The following is a 21,269-nucleotide window of genomic DNA, read 5'->3' on the forward strand; positions in this document are numbered from 1 at the left end:
TTATCTCTAAAATTTGGCAGGTGCTTTGCTCGGTATTTTATGGCATACTAATTTTAACTAAAACTGATCTCCAATAAAAAAGATACATTTTCTTTTAAGTCACATAGCCTCTACACTCAAGTATAACTAGTATGATTAAATATGCTCTCTAAAATAGGGTTTGAGATCGTCCAGACCTTGCAAGAAACGAAAGCTGCATGTCAACCCAACACCGCCAAGTGTGCTTCTCCACATCGTTACCGAGCACTGCAGAGAAGCATGCCTTTGGCGACTGCCTTGTAAAGTTCAGAAAAGTGCCTCAAAATTCTATTTACCCCGACATGCCGACACAAAAACCAAGAGAACCAAAGCCGAACCTAATCTCCTGCAAAATTATCACATTATTTTTTTTCCAACGAAAAAGGAGCACTGCGGCGTTGGACGGCGGCGAGAAAACAATCGCCTCCTAAGCATTTTTTTTTAATTGCGACCGTTTTTATGATTTGTTTCTTAACTTTTCCGTCGCCCCCTCATCTTTCAAAACTTCTTGACGCCACCGGTACCTCTAAAAAGCGCTACACACTGGAACGGGCCATAGCCAAGCCTGAATCACACAAGGTAATTTTGCAGAAGCGACCGACCAGCGAATTCGTGCACGACTCGAACACGAATCACCGACAAGTTCGCGGTACTACGACGTCCCTCCGCGAAAATCGCCGGGCCCGGTTCCAGCACTCGCGAGCGGACAGAGCATGTGAAGCGGGGGGAGGGTCTCACTGTATTTGCTGCGCTTGTGCCAGTCCCTGGGCGAGGGTTGAGCGTTCAGTGTGGTCGAGCGACACGTGCGCTGTTCGGCGCCGTGATGGCGCAGGGCGTCAGCCGCGGGGTCCGCACCCCTGGCGCCGCCGGTGCCGCGGGCCTCGGGCGCCAGCGAGAGCCCGGGAAAGGCGCCGTTGAGAAGGGCCCCAGGCAGGGCGGCGCCGAACCGGGCAAACTCGTGGCCCGGGGTCAGGGCCAGCTGCGAGAGTCGCGACAGTTCCTGGTGGTAGATGGACAGAGCCTGGCGGATCTCCTCGTGGGTGCGGTCGTACTGCTGCTGCCGGAAGCTCTCTTCCACGCGTTGGCCCATCAGCTTGGCTAGCTCTTCCTGGTAGATGCGCGCAACCATCTCCTGTCGAACCCGGAACAGATGAAAAAAAAAAAAAGGGGGGATCGTGATTTACGTTTAAAAAAAAAGGACCAAAAAGTACACCATTTCGCGGCGTTTCTATGGCTGTGCATTATCTAGATTACGCAAAACATCTAAATCCGGGCTATTAATTTTCAAGGCGATCTGTAAGAAGACATCATATCTTACGATGGTCATCGCTTCATGCAAGACGCTTCATGCAACAATGACACAGGGACTTCACAGCCACTACTGCCTTTCTCAATGTCTCACTTTTGTACATGGTAAACCCCCTCTCGGTACCCAATATTTAGTACTACACGCGTAGAAATAAAATTAAACAATAGTTAGAACTACGAAAAGCTCTCCAACTGGACCATGCGCGATCCGCATCTGGACTGTACAAATCGGGAGGATAACGTGTGTTCACCGTGAAGCTTCTGCTACGACAGTGCTCAGCGAGCGCCTGTCCAAATCCGGGTGGTGATCCGCGAATTACAAGAGCTTCCACACTCTGGTGGTTCAGCGATTGCGAAGCGTCAACGCTATAGTCCAGCCCGCGAGGAGAAAAAGAAGCCCTTGAGTGCCGGCCCGAAGCGCCTACTGACCTGCGGTATATCGTCGTTTTCGTACTTGCGGCTGCTCCGCTTGGCGTCTTTTCCCGCCGAGCAGCCGCCCCCGACGCTTCCGCCGCTGCTAAGGTTCTGAGGCGCGCCTCCGGAGGCCGTGCTGTGGTTGTCCGCGTCGCCGTCGCTTTCGGCGTGCGACTCGTCGGCCGAACCGTTCTGTTGCTGCGTGCCGCTGCTCACGCCCGAACCGGGCGCTGGACTGCGCTCCTTCTTGGGCGTGATCATGGCCTGCTGAGCCTCGCTGAGGATCTGGGCGATCCGCTCTTCGGCCGCCGCGTCCTCCTGCCGGCAGGGCGCGTTGGGGCCGCCAGCCTCCTTGCCTGCGCACCGCCGATGGCAGGGATGCTCTCAGAAACAGTCATTGCAAACACTCTTTCTGAGGGCTCAACGCAGTACACGAGCTTTCCTCGAGTAAATTCTTTAGTTGGAGGCATGCAGACGAATATTCGATCAAGCGTTTAGCAGTGGCCCGCTAGAAATTTTTACCGAGGGGTTAGTCCATTCCACCAATCCATAATACCAAGTATTCTATAAAGGCTCATCACACTCCTGACAAATTCAGTAGAGGCTTTACCGCGTTGCGAAATTACGCGCGGGCCCAAGAAGGCACTACATGCAGTTGCGTCGGAAAAAGGGGGAGGGCGATCGCCCCCAGACATTCCTATAGTGTTTAGCTTATGAGCGAACGTTGGAGAGAAGGTAACCTCCACACCACCTCTCCAGGGTTTGCTCTGCTAAAGTGGAGAATGTGGGAGGGGCTTCCCCTGGCCTCTTAACCTGTCACCGACTATAGTAAACATTCGGAGGAAGGGGAGGAAAAAACTCCCCTGTTTCCCGAACACTTCCGACGCTACCGGTCACGTGCACTCATCTTGAAGAACTTGGCTAAGGCCCGGGAAAGGTGAACGGAGGAACGCGAAGCGGGCAGCGAGAGACGACGAGAGGCTCGCACCTTTCTTGGGCACGAGCGACTTGAGCATGAAGACGCAGAAGTCGTCCGAGGCCCAAGCGTGCATCTTGCGGTACGAGTCCCGGCCCTTCTCGGTCAGCTTGTCCCAGGGCTTGGGCTTGGACAGCAACTCGCTCACCGTGCCCTGGGACAGACCCAGCACGAAGCGGGCGAACAGCCGTTGACCCACGTTGTGCACACTCAGCAGCTCGCGCACCACGCGCGCGATGTTCTGCGTGTTGAGCGCCTCGCACGCGTAGCGCTCCATGTTCTGCCGCAGGCACTCCTGGAGCCGCTCCAGCGAAGCGCCGGTGGCCTGGTCGGGCACGGCCACGACTCCGCCGCCGCCACCGACGTCGTCCGAACACCGAGTTTGGTTGGGGTTGCTGCCGGTCGAGCTCTCGGTGCCCGTGGACAGCGTGTCGGCCTCGACGGACTTCGGGGTCGTCGGTGGGCTGGTGGCCACCAGGCCCGGGGGCTGCTGCTCGCTCTTGAGCATGCGGGAGAACGAGGACACGATCTCTTCGCCCAGGAGCGAACCGAACGCCTCGACGTTCTGGAGCCGCGAGGACGACGACAGCGGGGCGCTGGGGGAACCTGCGGGGGACACGTCGTTCGTTCTAAGACCCGGGAGCCTGGCTGAGACAATGGTAAACGCGTGCCAAGTTACAATCGCTGGCAATCTGGGCGTGAGCGCGTTAGTTACCGCCCTTGGTCCAAGCCGGTATCGGAACGTCGCTCAACTCTTCGCCAAATCAAGAGACGATGGAGCACGCGACGACCGCATGAGTAACGTGAGTTAAGATCGAGTCTGTCGGCTCACATTGTCTGTGTGGGTAGATGCAGTGACATGCGTGCGGACGACTGCTGTCGGTAGCGACGACGGGGTGCTGCCGTTTTGTCGAGAAACGTGCCGTGTGCACTTTGGAAACAGGTACGAGCGATCATATATTGTGGGATCGGAAAATTACGAAAGGTTAATTGTACTCTCCGTCGGAATTTATGTTTTCTTCTTTCTGGTGTTATCGCTATTATTTGGCGGAGGCAGACGTCGAGCCTGCTGCTTTGACATAAAAATGCCTAAACCAACTTTAAAAAAAATAAAAACAAAAAGAAACTCAGCAAGTTGGCCAAAACAGACTTTCAAATTGAAGTTTCATTTGTACAATCGGTCGTTCAGAGAGAGAGAGAGAGAGAAAAAAGAGAGAAATGACAGCTGGAGGACAGGTACAGGGCCCGAAATAAAATATGCGGCACCTGCGTCCGTCGCGGATTTTGTTAAACGGAGCTCCGGCAGCGAGGCTGTGAGATTAGGCCTTTTATAATTTAGCGAAAGTCAATAGGGGGATGTTATTGAAAGCAGAAAAGGACGGTATTTGTTTTAAAAAAATTGGGGCTAGATAATCGGCCCGTTGCGTTCGTCACTGAAACTAAATGGCGCTCAGAACTATTTTAGATACTGTAAAGTTAAACGATTTTCTTTTTGCGGGCTCGACATTTCGCAAATTTGGAAAATGTGCACGCGTGGGTTTCGGGAATATTTGGCAGGCACAGAACTGCGCGATCGGGAGTATTATACGCGAACTGAGAGAAGGGTAAAGTACAGGCAAGCTGGTGAATTGCAGACATAACGAAACCTGAGACATCAGGAAGAAGGACACGAAAAAGAGGACGACACACACAACCGTCTCGAACACATTTCTTTTCTTCTTCTTCCGGTGTCTCGTGTTTCGTTATCTCTACCGTTATATGCGACGTGGGTGAAGGCCTCACCTGCGGCAGAGTCCGACGCGTTCCTGACCGAACTCGGCGAGCCCCTGGCCCGGCCCTTGCTGTACAGGACGAGATCGACGCAGTTGTTGTTGCCTTCGAGGCAGGGTTTTTCGTCCGCGTCGTCGCTGGGATCGGGGTTGTCGCTGTCCTCCAGCATCTTCAGGTTCCTGCGGGAGAGACGGTGGACGACCGTAAACAGCGATGAGTACGTTGTTCATACCGCGGCCATAGTCTAGGAGACAGCGAGAACGACAGGACATGTCTCTCGAACGGCCGGCCTCCAGCGCGCGCTCGTTGCCTTCCACCGTGCTTTGGTTGCGCTCGAGGTGAACGGGACACCGAAGCGTTGGCGAAGGTATGTGGTGCCATAGCCTCCTTTATACTCACAAAGCCTGGCAGTTCGACAACGCAGCCATAGAGTGCCCAGTCGCAGATTTGGAGCGCGAGGACTTGGTAGCACAGAGCATCAAAGAGACATTTCTCAGGGAACCTGGACGTCAGCGCACAGCTTTTGCAGCGGCGAGGACCCAAAACACACTTGTTCGCTCGGGAGAAGTGTGTTTCGGCGTCTCGCCGCAGCGGGGCGCCAGTCACGTGGCTCTCCTCTCTTCCGTTGTCCGCCGCTTCACCATTTCCATTTCGGCGGCCGCTTCTTGGTGTGATCTGCCCGGCTTTTTCAGTATATAGGAGGCTATGATAGAGCGCAAGTTCGTCTGCTTTCGCACAGGGGTTGCGATGATGTCAAAACGCCGAGCTCTTATTGGCTGATTGAAAAAATAGTGGGTGAACCTCAAGGCATCTGGCATTGAGGTCTACCCACTATCCTTCCAATCAAAGCCAATCAGAAATCGGCGTCGTTCTGACGTCACCGCAACTCCTGCCCAAGAAGCAGACGACTCCCTCTCCGCATAGGAAGCTCGCGCTGGGCGCGGGACAACTGAAGCTCCTCCATGCTGTCCTAACCTTGTAAGGGACTATATACTTTGTTTCATTGGATGCGCCGTGGTCTCGCTAACATGTTTTACATTAGTCTATACTTCGTTTCAGCTTCGGTCCGATCGCGGCCGATGTTATGAACCGAAGAGCCAATCAAACACCGCAAAAAGCGCAGCGTCATGGCGTGCTCTCTGCGATTGATAAGACTAGCCGGCGGAGGAGCACGCGCAGAGAGACAGCGAATACTGGCTGGTCCTATCAACCGCAGAGAGCACGCCATGACGTTGTGCCTCTTTCGCTGTTTGATTGGCCCTTCGGCGCATAACATCGGCCGCGCTCGGACCGAAGCTGAAACGAAGTATAGTATGTACTTTCTCGTTTATGGTCATTTTGACCCGTCCTCGAATCGTTGTGGTTCAAGTCAAGTCAAGTCAAGCCAAAATGTGTTTTTATTTGTAAACAAGATGTTAGTTAATTACACTCATTAAGACGGGGGTCCCAAAGTTTTCAAAGAACACTGTCGAAGGGACTCCTTGGTAGTAAAGGGTTAAGCGATCAAGTTGGCACCATTATATATAAAGAAAAAAAAAACTTTGAGGGAAGGAAAAAAATAAAAAAGAACAAAACATGATTGCGGTATGTACATAATCCAAATATAGAACCAAGTGAAAAGAAAGAGAAGAAAAGCAAGCATGTCAAGGAAAAGAGAAAGACAATTGCTGTGTGTGTTTGTGTGAAAGGCGTGCGTAGGAGAGAATTGATCAGGGGGAGGGGACATAGAAATTGTTGAGGAATCATACAGATAGCATGCGTGCCCATATAGCTTGAAGATATAAAATGATGACAATAACACTAACGCGGATCTTGCCTCCTCCGAAGTACATATCTGCGTTTCGGTGGTAGACATTTGAAAGAGTTTTACGTTTATTCTTTCCATCTAAGTTATATTCTGCGCGCTTATAACCCGAAAAAAAGAAAGAAAAAAGGAGCACTACTACTGAGTCCTATACTACCGGACTTGTCGTTTTATCCCTAACTACACGTTGTGCCAACAAACGGTGTATACTGCACCACTAAAGTACGGCGATGCAGTAATGACACTGGCACAGTACGACAAAGTAGTAGCGTGGCGGCGAAGGGCTGCTGTTTGAACCACACCGAATTACGCTCCATGAGCGCGATTGATAGACGACCTTCTCGACTTCTCCACCATGAATACGCCCCACTAGAAATGCGTCTCGCTACCGCGGAGACTACATTCAATAGCGCTTCCGAAAGCCGCAGTCACTCTGCCCGTACATCGTAGAAAAGACGCGGCGTTCGCTGCAAGCACGATGGCGCAAGTATCTGCGTTTACGCCTCGAGCATAGTCCACGAATGACTGCTTCACGCGTATGTGCGTTTTGCGAAATATCTAAAGACAGGTTTAATGCGAAAGCAATAAGTGTCCCATGGAACGAAGCCGGCGGCTTCCGTAACCGCAAAAAAAAACGGCACCTGGATTCCCATTTTTCCATTGGCCGAGGGAAACGGCACCTAGAGTCCCATTGGCTGCGACGTGCCCTGACAGTGCCCCTTTAACGTTTCTTACGAGTACCGATAGCCTCCGCTGTGCCAAGGCGCGGGACGCGTGCACGAGCGAGTGCTCCGCCGTCATTCGCTTCCAAGGGTCGCACGCACTTCGTGCATTGGTGCACTTGTTGCTGCCTGTAAGACAAACACGAACGCACCAAGGGCATTTACTCTCCCCGTAAGCGGCCGCAAACGCACTGTTACGGTCAAACGCAGCTGTTTGAACACAAATCATACAAAAGAGAGTCTGCAAACACGAGTCGCCGCAATATCCGTGGTTCGAATGCCGCGTGCCAGGTTTTCTCATCCAACTCATTGCCACGGGGCATTCGAAGCCGGTGGCTCGCGGTGGCTCGCGCTCGAGCCTGTATGCAGACTGTCTCTCGTATGACGTATAAGCAGTGTGACCCCGGGTTTAGGCGATTCGCTGCACGTAGGATCGTGTAACGACAGCACAGCGGAAGTTTTGAGCTTTGATCGGCGACAGAGAGGGATAAGCGGGGTCCGGTTACTCGCAAAGACACGCGAGAACAATACACTCCTTTAGCTTCAAATCCTGGTTTACGAAGATCGGTCTTTGACCCTTTGGGCGAGAAACGACGCATTCGGGCCCGAGCGCTTCCGAGTGCGCACGTCAGCGCCTGCCGCCAATCGGGCCGTGTCGGATCGCGCATATGGCGGACAGAGCGACGGGAGAGAAAAAGAGAAGCTATATATAATGCGACCTTTTTGGTAAGCATACGACGTGATGATATGCCCAGCCACGTTGAATCAACGACCTTATCGGGTCAGGCTTTTCTTCGCGTAAATGTCAGGTCTCGGTGATTAATTCCCTCCGCTCTCGTCAGCGTCTCGTCAAAGGGCTGAGTGACAGGCAGGGCACCTTTCTTCCCTTCCGCGAAACGCTTTTGCTTCATTTTTGCTCCTTCTTGCGTCAAAAGCTCGGGCGGGTCAAACGGCGTCCTTTTCCGTCACGGAGGCGCCAGCCATTAATAGAGATCTCGCGGGCACGTTTCCCTCGAGCAGCACGCAACTCTTCTGTCTGCCGTCGCCACACAGCGTGCAGCTCTCATTCCTTTTCCGGCCTCGTATTACTTTCCGCGAGACACTTTCGGGGGAGAAGGAAATCTGCGCTAGTATCTTACGAGCTCTTCTTCCCGCTGAAAGACGACAGAAATAAAGAAACAAGTCTTTCTTCAGTTGTGACTCGGTTCCGCTGACGTCCCCTTTTTCAGGTGTTTGACGCTGCGGCCCACGTGTCTTCTTTTTAATTGCCGGCGTCGGTGTACGCGGACAAGTATAGTTTACGCCGAGTGTTATTTCGTTGCACGACCCACAATCGATGGAATAAAACCCCTAACCTGAGTTCCTGCTTGACGTCTTCGTAATCTTTCTGTCTGTCCAAGCGGTCTTCGAGGTCTTGAATGATCCTTGACTTTTCCGCGAGCATTTCTTCGAGTTGAGCAATCTGCAAGGAGGAAAAGAAAAGAGACGTCTAATGCTTACTACTTACCCTTTAGATGGAAGTTGTTTCAAGTGCAACGAGCTACAAAGATAGTTCTCGGCGAATGGTCTGTTGCTGCACTGACCTGTGAGGCACTTGTCTCTTTCAAAGCGTCTACTGCCGACTGCAGCTTCCTAATGTCTTCGACTAGTTGAGATATCTGAAAGGAGGAGGTGAAAATGCGCTTAAAGCTCGCACGTAAGGAAGATTAAAAAAACAAATAACAACAAGTACGATTTTATTTTGTTTAGGGCGCGCCGCAAAACTATTTAGACGTTTATGAAGAACCGGAGACGACGAACGAAAAAAAGGGGGACGACACAAAAAACGTCTTCAAAAAACTAACCAAGGACCCAACCCAAATCGCGAGGAGGAATAACACTCGAGTGCGAATTCGGAAAGCGCTGCGTCGCGTTTCGCTTCACCGCTACAATACTCAACGTGCGGGAAAGCCAACTCTCCGCACCTCCTGAGCGACGATGTAGAGGACAACGACGATGCGAGCGTTTCGCAGAAGCTACAAAGGCGAGCTTCGGGCTTTCAGCGTCCCTGTCGAGCTGGCGCGCTCGTGCAGCGCCAGCCCTGTTCAGGGCAGAATGCTCGTACTTGTAGCCCCGAATTCGCCCTCACATAAAGTGAAACGAACTATAACCGATTACCGAACGCCACGCATTCGTCGCTTCGACGCCGGCACAACTTTTGCTACGCGCAAAGAAGATGGCTGAAGCGACGTCACTCTAAATCGTAGCGTAATCACTTTTTTTTTTATTTTTGGGTGTCCGCGATTCCTTGAATCGCGCCGCGTGAACTGGAGAAAGGAATGGTGTGCCTAGAGTTGAAAGTGTTTCCAACTTCTCCATCGGAGTCACTCGGTTTGTGAACCTCGTTTACAGCAAAAAATGCGAGGAAGAGGCGAAAGTGTTGGTCGCCTGCAAAGCTCGCCAAGCGTTGCTTGACCTCTGTACACGATGCCCTTCTAGCCACGCAGCAAGGCACGCATGAGAAGGAGCTACCAATCTACGCAGGAGATACCGCATGGTTCGAGCTGCTTCTTCACTCTAATCGAGGCTCTCTAGACGGGAAGAGCGCGGCGGGAAGTGCTCCTCACCTCTCTGTCCTTGGCCTCGAGCTGCTGCTCGAGCGAGGTCCGTGAAAGCGGCGGCGCTGTCTCGTCTCTCGGCGCATCCATTTCGGAGAGCTGGTCTCGCAACCGGACAGATTCCTGTTCAGCCGCCACGGCGCGCTGCAAAGAAAACCAGACAGCCATGCTGGTAGAACGCACCGTCCGGACACCTCAGAGACGCCAGAGGGGGACAGTGGTTCACGTCGGGTTTCCCGCGAGAATACCTAAGCTATAGTTTCGTCCCCTTTCCGCTACCTGGCTTATTGTACATAGATATCTCGTTTTAATTTTGTTTTCTCGTTCGCCCATGCCGAAAAAAACACCATTTTTTTTTTTTTTTTTTTTTTTTTTTGTATCAAAAGAGTTATTCGATTGTCTCCTTGAACCCCGACAGTCCTTCGGTGACCTTCTGTAGTCTGGTTACTATGCGGGGAGCAAGTCGTCTGCTTCTTGCACAAGAGTTGTGGTGACGTCAGAAAGACGCCGAGCTGTGATTGGCTCTGGTTGAAGGACAGTGGGTAGACCTCAAAGCAAGCTGCCTTGAGGTCTACCCACTATCTTTCATTCAGAGCCAATCAGAGCTCGGCGTTCAGACGTCACCACAATCCCCGCAAAAGAAGCAGACGAACTTGCGGTCCGCATTATTATTCCGACGATGATGACCATATAATTATGAGCGTTATCATCAAACACTCAGAAAAAAGCTTTGTGCTGTCTGTGACAACCCAAAGGTCGTCGAACGACCTGTCGACAGAGTTTCCTAGGAGACACCGGAAGCACCTCGTGAACTAACATACACTCGACACCAGCTGTACACCGTTCACACCCGAGCTGACAGTGCGGTGGAAGCTACATGCACCCTGGAACGGTCATGCGTAACGTTATCACGTCGCAAAAAAGACGTAAACTTTTTTTTTTTTTTTTGAAATGAAGGACATTGAGTTAGCGAATGGGCATCAGAACTTTGTTTTGCCGTTTCTTATAATTTCCCAATTATCAATCATGCGGCACTGTAAAAGATACAGGATTTCCGAACGTGCCCCTCATAACGGGGGACGCTGCGTGTACGGCCTTAATAACTTACCTAATCATTATTGTCACAATACTGCTACCCCAAGACGGGCATACAGTAGCAGAGGGACGCAACAGATGTCTTGCAGAATATGAAGGCGAGACAAACATAAAAAAAAACACCTAAATTGATCGAATAAATGACACCTAAGTACGAGAAACATTACCGTGCGAGCGTACATATATATACAAACAGAAAAATCACCTCTCACCAAGCTGAGAAACAACGCAATCTACAGCACTCGTGATGCGTGGGTGCCACGTTGTAAATGCGCGGGAGGTGTGTTCGTGCGAAGTATTGGTTAGAACTATAGCTCCTAAACTAGTGTCATTGCTAGTGCTGCCTCAGAACTCTATGAGATGGAGTGCCACTGCGAAGAGCCAAGTATATCGCTCCAATTCATCTGTACTTTTCAAATACAACCCACAGTGGTCATGCTTCCGTCGTCTTCAGCGCCCATGAGGCCGAGGAAGAGCACGAGAGGGAAGTGTCTGTGTTGCACCGAAGACCCGAGGAATGTGTACCCATAGCGCTTGTTATCGGCGAGGAGACAACGCGTATTAGAAAGAGAGAAAGAGAGAGTACAGATGAATGAGTCCTACGCATCTGTCTGTTTTAAGAGGCTACATGCAATAAAAAGTCGGCGCTCTGTATAGTGCACCTTTAAACTAGCCGTCGTCATTCTCGTCGAAAGCCCAAATGTTTCATTGCATAAAAAAAAAAAAACACGTGCCGTAACTTTTACAATGCATTATTTCAGACGCAATCTCTGGAAGAGACCAAGGTTAAGTTCCTCCAATAAAAGTCGCCTCAAGCGCGCTGCGTACCGCTTCCTCGTTAACATTCAGGCGCTGATGTCAACCAGCATAGAACGGCGCGCGAAGTTTCCTTCAAAGGTCATTGAGTGGACGCGCGCTACAGGACCCGCGTGCGCTACAAGCACCCGAAACGGTTTCACAGCTTCGCGCCACGCGGATTCATGAGTTGCCAGCTTTACAAACTCCCGTGTACGGGTAAATGTCGCCGAGGAACGGTGTACTGCGCACTTGACGAAGCTCGTTAAAGGAGCGAGAAATTTCCCGAGTTCTTCGAGTTTCTTCGTCGTCCTGCTCGTAACGTCGCTCTAATCGACGACAAGTCACTTCAACTTTACCAGCGCTCCTGGAAGAACACAGCCTACTCAAAAATTTGAGACACTCGTTACACAAAACTCCTCTCCGAAAGAGGGGGAATTAAGTCCAAACTTTTAAAAGACATCGCGTACCGAATTACGTGACATAACCTAAGAAACAAAAGAGTGTAAAACATTCGCGATGTTCTCCGGAGACTCGAGAATGGTGGTTCCAGCCTTGCCAAAGGCCACAACCGCGCGCGCACCATCTAATGGTGGCGACAACAATCAGCGTTGGCCACACACGCGCGCGAACCCCCATTCGACCACTTCCACGTCCGTCTTAATTCCGGGCACCCTTCCTGCCTCCGTTGTTGCGCTAGTTTCGCGCTCGCTACTCGAGCGGAACACGGACTGGCCCTGCTCTTTGACAGCAACCTAATTCGCGGCGACGCGCGAAAGCGAAATGAAAAATTCAGCACGGGCGTTACAAATTTGTATCGCGCGCCGCTGCGAGGGAAGGCGCCTCTCTGCCCGAGTCATTTGTGACGCGTTGCGAATGCAGGACCTCGCGCTCGTGTCGCCCCAACTGGCTTCCCTTAATCTCTCGGTCGGAAAAAGACAGGTCGGCGAATGTTGGTTTCGGGGAGACTTTGCGAGTGTTTCTGCGGTCTAGGAAGGCGACGCTGCCTTCATTATAACTCGTCCTCTCCGGCATCATTCGGACAAGTGGAGCCTTCAAACGCACCGGTGAAATTTTCGACACGCGTGAATGAGTAAAGCGAGGTGGAAAGAGATTAAAGTTTGCCGCGCGGATTGTGCGACGCGCTTTACTGGCGACGTGAAAGCCCACCGGTTCATTCATTGTTGATATATATATATATATATATATACGTAAAACTCCGAAAGATGGCCCACCCCCGAAAGATAGCCCACCTCCTATTTTTGGCTTGATTTGGGATATTTTTGTTTAACAGCGAAAGATAGCTTACTCCTAGTAATAGTAGTGTTGGGGTCAATGATGGCCTGGGCGTAAATGCGGCTAGTTAGCTATGCCGGAATATAAGCGAACGTTGCTGACTGCAAAGTACACGCATCTTTCCTTCGTTGCCCCTCGCCATCGTAACAAGCTTGGAAAGGACACGACCTAAAAATACCAATTTTTTAAAAAATGTTTTTGATTGTACACCGAAATTTAGCCCACTCCATATTTTCAGCCGATTTTCTCTCGATGTTAGGATATACATGCATACTTCGTCTCACCTTAAATACGGACGCAGCCGATGCTACGCGCTGATGAGGCCAATCAAACAGCGCCAAAAGCGGAAGTCACTGGGCCTTCCTTGTACATGATTGGTTCAACGATGGTAGAACATGAAGAGAAACACGACAAATGCCATCTTGGTGCATGTTTGGCGCCGTGTGATTGGTCCCGCAGGCTCGTAGCGTCAACTGTGCTTGAACATAGGGCGGAGCAGAGGAGGGCTCCGTGCCAAGGATTTGGGTGAAAGAGGCCGAAACTAGAGCACAGGAAAGCGAGCGGAAATACGAGGGTAAGGGTGACACGTAAAGATTATAAATCGTCTCCCCTCAGACCTGAAAACCCGCTGGGGAATAACGTGCGACCGCGTCGCTATCAGGCCGTGGAGAGACCCTAAAAGCTTGCTACCGTCAAGTGTTGGTCACTAGCACTGACCAATTGTGTCTCTGCTGATGTTCTGCAACGCTCTCTATCGCGCGATCATTTAGTCCTCTCGGTAAGATTCAGTTTGGGAGCGGTAGGTTTGTGATATGATGCAATCGATCAACACTGAACGGACGTCGAGAAGATGCGTGCTCAAAAGCGAAAGTTTCGGGTTACAGAGCCACCAATGTCGAGAATCACTCAAGCATCAAAAAATCGCGAAGAAAAAAAAGAAGGCTTAAAAAAATACGGTTTTCGAATTAGAAGGAGTCAAACCTTTCAGTCAAAGTCCTGGAGTTACATGCTTCATAATTAATATGCGTGAAAGCAGCGGGATGACACCGCCTCACAAATTGAATCTCGACATAATATGGCCATTCTAAAAAAAAGATAAAAAAAAAAAAAAATAAGCCATGAAAGCGTATGAGGGGAAAAAAATAATAACGTCGTTTGAAGACTCAAGGCGTTGAGAACGACGAAGGGGCGTCAAAATCGGAGCAGACGACATCGGGGACACAGCCAACGGAGGAGCGGTTCTGGGAGGAGACAGCGGACGGGAGGGCTTCTGCTGGGGAGGGACGGCGAACAGCCGTAAACAATGGCTCCCAAATTAAAGCCCATTTCAGAGATTAGGCCGGGCTCGGCTGCGCTGGTCCCTCGCTGGTCCATGCCGGTTCTTTCACCACCGCCAGAAGCAATGGCGAGGACGCCAAGCAGGAGAAAGATAGAAGATGGCTCTCAAAGTACGCGGCTCTCTGCGAGATTAATAGCGCGCATCTTGGGGGAAAAAAGACATCCGGTCAGAGGAGTCGCAACCAATGTCCGCGCCGCCAACAATTACGAGGACCGAGTCCCCCCGTACAAGGCCCCCTCCACCCCCACCCGCCTCGCTGCTTTTCGTACACATGTGTTCTAGTTGTCTCTCTGAAACGTCTGCACCCGCAATCGGGACTTCCGAGCTGTTTCACGTTGTGTCCGAACTTGCGTTTTTTTTCATGTTGTTGTTTGTACGTCTCGATGCTTTGGTCGATGTGAGCGCGTGTGCAGTTCTTTCAGTGTCAGTCTTACGAGAAACGAATGTGCCCTTCGGCATCACTTCTGTTGATTGAAGGCGCTTCGCTCGAAGAAACTTCTGCCTTTTTCATTTTGTGGTTTTAATGTCTTTTTGTTCGGTTGGTATTATTAGGATTAATTTATTTGTTTACTCGAGAAGCTGTTAGCATTGCGTCGATAGAAACTTCACCGGAGAGGATGTGTGAAGAGTGCAAACGCGAGGTTCGAAAGCGACGCCCGCGGTCAGCTCTTCTGGCGAGTCAACAGTCAAACTGGGAAGCATCAAAGCATTTCCAAAACATTGCGAAAACTAACAACGTCGTTATGTTCTTCTAGGAGCGCCAGGAGAGAGAAGGGTACTTAGGCACCGTCATACCCCTGGCGATAGTAGAATCAGAAATTCAAACCAGTCGAAAAACAAAACGCCGTCCTTTTTATTTTCTACTTTCCTTTTTTTCCTTCGCAAACTAATCTCTCCGCTCTGCCCCGCACCTTCAACAAGGAGCTCCGCTAAAGCAGACAGTGAAGGTGCGGCAAAGAAAGCGAGTGACGGGATCGGTGACTCGTAGCAAAGCATCCCATCATGTTGCGCGATTCTTGTTTTCCCCCCTGCCCCCGAGGATAACAGCGTGTGACAGTCCGGCTTTATCGCCGTGACACCCGGTCGCCTCCACGACAGGCCGGTTCCCTCCAAGCGCACAAACAAAGCAAATAAACAAAACAAGTCGATACGCTCAAACTAAAAAAAAAGAAAAGAAAGAAATGGCGCACCTTCGCGCTCCGTTATCCACCGCTAGCGCGGCCATGCTCTTCGATACGAAACACCCTCCACCCCACGAACTTTAAAGAAGTAGCGTCACTTCGTCATCACTCCCTAACTGCCGTCATGTTTTTGTTTGTTTGTTTATTTCTCTCTTTCTCGTCTTCTTTTAGCGTCTCAAGCATGACGATTATCAGACTTTCCCGGGGCGTGAGCAACGAGAGGAAGGTCGTGCTTGCTGTATTCGCAACGGTCCCCCTCGAGCGAGGCGTCACCACCTCACCGATCACAAACATCAACAACGGAAGCAACGGCAACAACCACAAAAAAAAAAAAAAAGAAAAGAAAAACGGGCCCAGCGTGAACGAGTGGATGGAGCAGCGTCAGTCAGCGTCCACGCGAACGCGAGCGCTGCAGTGTCAGCCGAGGGTGACGGCGCTTGTCAGGTTCCCCGCCGTCGCCGGTGGCCGCACTCAAAAAAAGAAATACGAAAGACTTAAATTCCGTTTTTTTTTTTTCGGATGCACGGGGGCATTTTGTTTATCGTCGAGACGGCACTGAAAAGATCTGGATCGTTCACGAGTCAAGGCACTGGGGCTTTATTTAAACGTCCATACGCCAGCGGCGAAAGAGAAACAAACGAAACGTTCTAGAAAAGCGCGTTTGGGTAATGGAAAGTGTTGCTGTCTTTGCTTGTGTCTAATTACGACGGGTAAGACTTTAGAAAATCGCATAACGAGCAACGTTGACATACAGCGGTAATCACGCGCCCGATTTCAGGACGTTCAGTAGAGTTATCGAGGCCCGCGAAAGAGGTTTTCCGCTGCTAATTATAAGGTACCTGCGATTCTATATATTCCGAAACATCCCGTCAGATTTGTGACAAAATTCGCTCTTTAGAATTCCTTCCGGAGCCACAGAACAATCTCGTTTAAAATTCCGAAAATCAAAATTATAACCCATCTTCCTCTACGGAGGCATAAGGGAGAGATAGAGCAGACACACACACACATACGCATATACACCTGCATGCACACACAAACACGAGCGAGCGCGCACACACTCACACAGAGAAAGAGAAACTCGAAAACTCAATAATTTAAACGGCGAGGCTGCGCAGACCGACCATGACGTTTCAAACCCGTCGTTTTCTGCGAAAAGCAGCACAGACAAAAAGACAACAAAACGTCTCGGCATCCCAACACATTGGGGAAGGGTCCACTTTTTTTGTTCTTCTTTAGACTAAATATCCCTTGTTTCGGGGGAACACACCGCAAAGGAACGCTCCGCGTGAACGGATCAGCGCAACGACATCCCTAATCCCGCTCTTCTCCTTCACAAACATAGGCACGCGCGCGCGCGAGCGTGCTGGAGGCAACGAGTACGCTTTCGGGCGAAGCGCTCGCAAGAAACGCAGCGCGCCCGAATGAGACAGTCTGTCGCCGGGTGTTAGCGGGCTCCCGAGCCCTTCCGGATACCTGCGTCGTCGTGTCGAGCGACAGTCTCGAGACTATAGAGCCGTTCCCCGCCTGTCCATTGATGTTGAAAGGCCCTGAGCACGCATTGTGTGCTCACTCCGCCCGCGCTTCCTCCGCCGGCGTCTTCCGGGAGATGTCAACACGGGACATTTTTGCGGACGTTTCTGTCGCTTTATTTACGGAGGAAAAGATCGGCGGCGTAATTTCGCCAGAAATACCGGCGTCTAATTCGATTTCCGACGCGCGGGCGCTGCGGTGCGCGGTGCTGTCGGCTCCGCGCACCATGGGTTCCAAACTTCCAATCGACGCCGTCCCCCGTCTTTTCCTTGCAACAGTCCTTCGCGTTTGCTTCGTTTAGATGACTACGGCTACGATGTCCCCGTGCTTGTAAACAACTCAAAACGATATACAGAGATATATAAAATGACAGACATTGCCGAAGATAAGGTCGAACCATATAGACTACAGGCATTCGGGTTATATGTTCCGCTCCCCTTTGAGATGGACCGCAGATGCCCACTACGAGCTATAAAAAAAAAAACACTCTAGTTTTGTGTGAGTGTCACGTCATTTTCGGGAGAAGAGCAGCGGCGCGCGAGGCGCGTCAGCACTTGGTACGTTTCCTGCGCTGGAGTGGCCGGCATGGCTCGTCCGCTGCACTCAATTGTAAGCTTAAAAAAAATATACTCGCTGTAAAAAAAAAAAAAAATTACAAGAAATATTTTATTGTAGAAGTATTACAGCACTGGGAGGAATAAAGGACGTTTCTTCCCCAAAACCGCGTAGGCCAATATGACTAATGTAACGGATGACTGGGATGAGTGAATCCCGTGCACGCTACGCAGCTGATGTCGCGATCCGCTGCTCCACGTTATAACATAAAAAAAAAAACCGCGGCTTCTGTATTTCCGTAGGAATCGGCCCTCTGCTGAAGAGAAAGCAAGAAGGCCAGGCATACTTCTTCTCGTCGCAAGTATATTTCCTCACAGCAATCCACTGATTGGTTCTTAGCGAGGCACACGAAAGAGTACCAAAGAGTACAAGAACGTCTTCACTACGAAAGCGGGTCGTGATTTACGCCCACACGTTCCGCTGTTTGTGTACCTTGTATACGGCGGGGCACAGTATGGACAACGTTCCCAGACGCACGGACAACGTAGAACTAGAGAGCGCGATACGACGGCTCGGAAGTAAGTGACGCATCCACGAACGTGAGATCCCCACGCCGTTCGAGGAGGCTTCAGCTGCGGTCGTGGGGGAGGGCGCAGTTCGCCCCGTGTTTCGCTGATTGCGCTGAACCCTGGCAGCAGCCACTCGCGCGGCTCTTCTATCGGATTTCGAGTAATTAAACGCAAGAGCGACGTTCAGCCGGGAGCGCCAATCTCGCACGCAAGAAGTGTTGCCAGGAAAAATAAAACATAAAATACTAAAGAACAACAAAGGCTTCAGTTGCAGTTCGTTGCCAAAGGGACATAGAGAAAGCCGAGTCGGAAAACAAAATTTAAAGCAAACATTAAATTCTGTACGAGAGAAAAAAAATCAACTTCTTAATTAACCTCCTGGCTTTTTCTAACACACTCTTCGATAACACTTGTTTCCCGTACAGCCTTTCCCGATGGAAAGAGAAGTAGTTCCGTGTGTTGAGCCGGTGCATATGTGACGCGTTAGCAATTAAAACCTAAGCCAGATGAGTTCCACCACGCGAGAAACGACTTAGGCAAAAAGGTAAAAAAAAAAAAAAAAAAGATTTAATTTTTCCATTTTTCCTCGTTGGAGATGCTGTAAAGATCATGCAGTTACCGCGCAAATCCTTCATGCATGGCCTTTTCAACGGCCGATGGAGCACAGCGCAGACGGAAGGAGCGTAGGCTCGAAGACGTCCGTGCAATGATTGACACGTGCGAGACGATGAGGCACTCCAGTTGCAACTTTGCCGTTAGTGACTCAGTCCTCATGAGTCAGGTTAACAGAATGCCAGGGAAAAACGATGCATGCGCCGCCTCCTGGCTTCTGTAAGACCGACGACGGTCTGAACCAATCTGCCGATTCGTGGGTCGGATTCTCACTACAAAAAAGAAATAGCTTTCCTTTTCTGCATAATCACCTCACGATGGCATTTCCTTAAAAACGCTTCAAACAAAGCCTTCAATTTCTGCTTCGAAACAACTAAAAGTTTTCTCGTATAAGTGGTATAAAATAAATAAGTTCCTTAAAAAAAATCGCTCGGCGAGGTAAATTTAGAGCAAACCAAAGACATTTCGAGTGATGTTCAGTTTCCTAAGAGCGAAAGCGAAACGAGGAAGAGGAAAAACAAACGATAGTGCATGCGTCCGCACGGGAAAAAAAAATAAAAACACAGGAGCCAAGGAAAACACACACACACACACACACACCGAAAAAAAAAAAAAGAAACTATGGGAGCTATTCTCAGTTCGGTGATAATCGGTCACATGCGGGTGGCTTTGCTGTCGTCCGATCAAAAACAGCGGCATCAGAGGGGGGCTTAACAGTTCTCCTCGCAGTCTTAATTGCAACTCCCTTCTTATTTTCATTTTTTTCTTACATAGCCGGCGATACGAGCATTGTTTTTGTTTACGCATCCGTTTCCTCTCAGAGCCATCATCTGCGACGAAGAGTTAACAAAAAAACAACAAAAACTAAAAAAAAAAGGGGGGGTGGGGCAGAGAATTGGATTGAACGAGCCGGCCTCGGAGTCGAGACCGCCTGAGCCGATTCTTCCTCAAGCATTATTAGACGCTTAGTGAAGCGCGGCTGGGGAGAGTGAGAGCGCGGCAGCAGCGCATCAACGGACAAAGAGCCTCGAAAGGCAAGAAGCTACATGCGGAGGAGAGCACAACACAACAAGGAACCAATGCCGTCTTTGGGACGGTCTTTTTTTGAGGTTTTCTCGTTTGTTTTTTATGCGCGCGTATCTTCGCGTTTCGTTTTTAATCGTCCCAAAGCAGACGAAAAATAAAACGAGCCGCCATGATGGGAGCGGTGGCGTCAATGACAATGGGGCACGCTTCGTCGGAGAGAGGCGCGGGTTTTCTCGAGGCTCCCTTAAAAACAATAGATGCGGGAAAATGAGGAAAGAAGGGTTGCAACCCCGTGGCTCTAAATAACAAATCGACGCCAGCGTCCCGTCCCGTTTTCTGGCCTCGCTACTTCGGCTCCCCAATTGGGGAAAGGGGGTGGCGGACGAACAGACGGACGGACGCGTAAACCGACAGACGAACGGGCGATCTCCGAAGGCAGGATGGCGCCTGGCGATTCTAACGGCATAAACGAGGGTGGATGCCACCACCCTCGGACCGATCCCGCTGGGAGTGCCCATCGAGGTTCGGGTCTCTCTCTTCTTTTTCTGGCGTTTATAGGAGAGAGAGAAAGAGTCGAAGTAATGTGGCGTGCGCCCAGTCGAGTACACACAAGTGTGGATGGCGCGAGAGAGAGGGCGCGCTCGAAAATAATGAGGATCGCCGTCCGTGTGGCCTGTGCGAGATAAAGGTTTATGATCCACATAATACTGGCGCTCGTTCTCTCGTCTGTGTGCGCGGGCGAAAGGTTTTAATTGCGAAGCTCGCCTGCGCGCCCACTGCGCTATACCTCTCCGTTCGCCGTCGCTTTTTTCCTTTTTTTTTCCCTGCTCCGCTCTTTACCAGGCGCGCATTTCTGCCTTTCTTTCTTCACGGCCGTTACTTTTGATCCCACTTCCATTTCAGCTGGCGAGTCGGAGCTCTCGGCTTCCGTTATTTATAAAAGGCACGCGCCGAGGAGCAGCGCCCCGGACAGAGCTTTTGTTTCGCTGGCGCCGTCAAATTAATGGTGGCGTTGATGACGCCCCCCCCCCCTCCCCTCTTCCTCTCTCTCTCTCCACACACACAAAAACACATGCCAAGATGGCGTACTACCGGCATTCGCGCACGCACCGAACGCAGCGCGCACCCTGCAGAGAATGCGCAGATCAGGCAGTAAAACGGGAGCTCTCCTCAAATCCCGCTACACCATTCAGTCTCGACAACTCGGTTCGTGTGACCAAGGCATTTTTCGACGTCGAATTTTCATGCACCCTCCTTCCGTACGCACAGACAGGCACGCACGTGCACACGCTCTTCTACTATCTCCGTTTATTTTCTGAGCTTTCTTTTCTATTTTTTTTTCCCTTGAGACGCGAGGAGTTCGACTCGATCCCGAGTTACTATTGGTCCGCGAGCCATTTCTAGAGAGCCGGCGACGACGGAAAAGGTTCTGATGTATGCGATCGAGTTTATGTACGAGACGGCTCAGAGCGCGAGAATAGGAAAAGATAGCGCGACGGGTTTCGGTCGGCCATCTGGACGGGCGAATCGTGCGGCCCAGAAGCACTAAATAGGCTACGCTCAGAGAATCAACACTCTTCCTCATTACTATCTTGTTGCCGCCGCTGCCATTTTGTTGCTAAGTGGGCAATGGGCGATCGTTACGATTCGGAAATGCGA

At 50.8% G+C, this 21,269-nt stretch overlaps 1 protein-coding gene across 2 annotated transcripts in view; it reads right to left on the reverse strand.

Annotated features, from left to right (window-relative positions):
- The window catches only part of LOC8039463 (homeobox protein cut), a 427,455-nt gene that overhangs the window by 15,031 nt on the left and 391,155 nt on the right, over positions 1-21,269 (reverse strand). For both annotated transcript variants that reach the window (XM_040206275.3, XM_029985749.4), the window contains 7 exons: positions 9,619-9,753; positions 8,596-8,670; positions 8,368-8,474; positions 4,499-4,665; positions 2,729-3,322; positions 1,756-2,096; positions 757-1,150 (listed from right to left, as the gene is read on the reverse strand). In XM_040206275.3, the coding sequence (XP_040062209.1) occupies positions 757-1,150; positions 1,756-2,096; positions 2,729-3,322; positions 4,499-4,665; positions 8,368-8,474; positions 8,596-8,670; positions 9,619-9,753 (1,813 nt within the window). The remainder of the gene's footprint in view (positions 1-756; positions 1,151-1,755; positions 2,097-2,728; positions 3,323-4,498; positions 4,666-8,367; positions 8,475-8,595; positions 8,671-9,618; positions 9,754-21,269) is intronic.

The sequence above is a fragment of the Ixodes scapularis genome, unplaced genomic scaffold, assembly GCF_016920785.2.
Source record: "Ixodes scapularis isolate PalLabHiFi unplaced genomic scaffold, ASM1692078v2 PGA_scaffold1__304_contigs__length_218370807, whole genome shotgun sequence".
NCBI classification, from domain to species: domain Eukaryota; kingdom Metazoa; phylum Arthropoda; class Arachnida; order Ixodida; family Ixodidae; genus Ixodes; species Ixodes scapularis.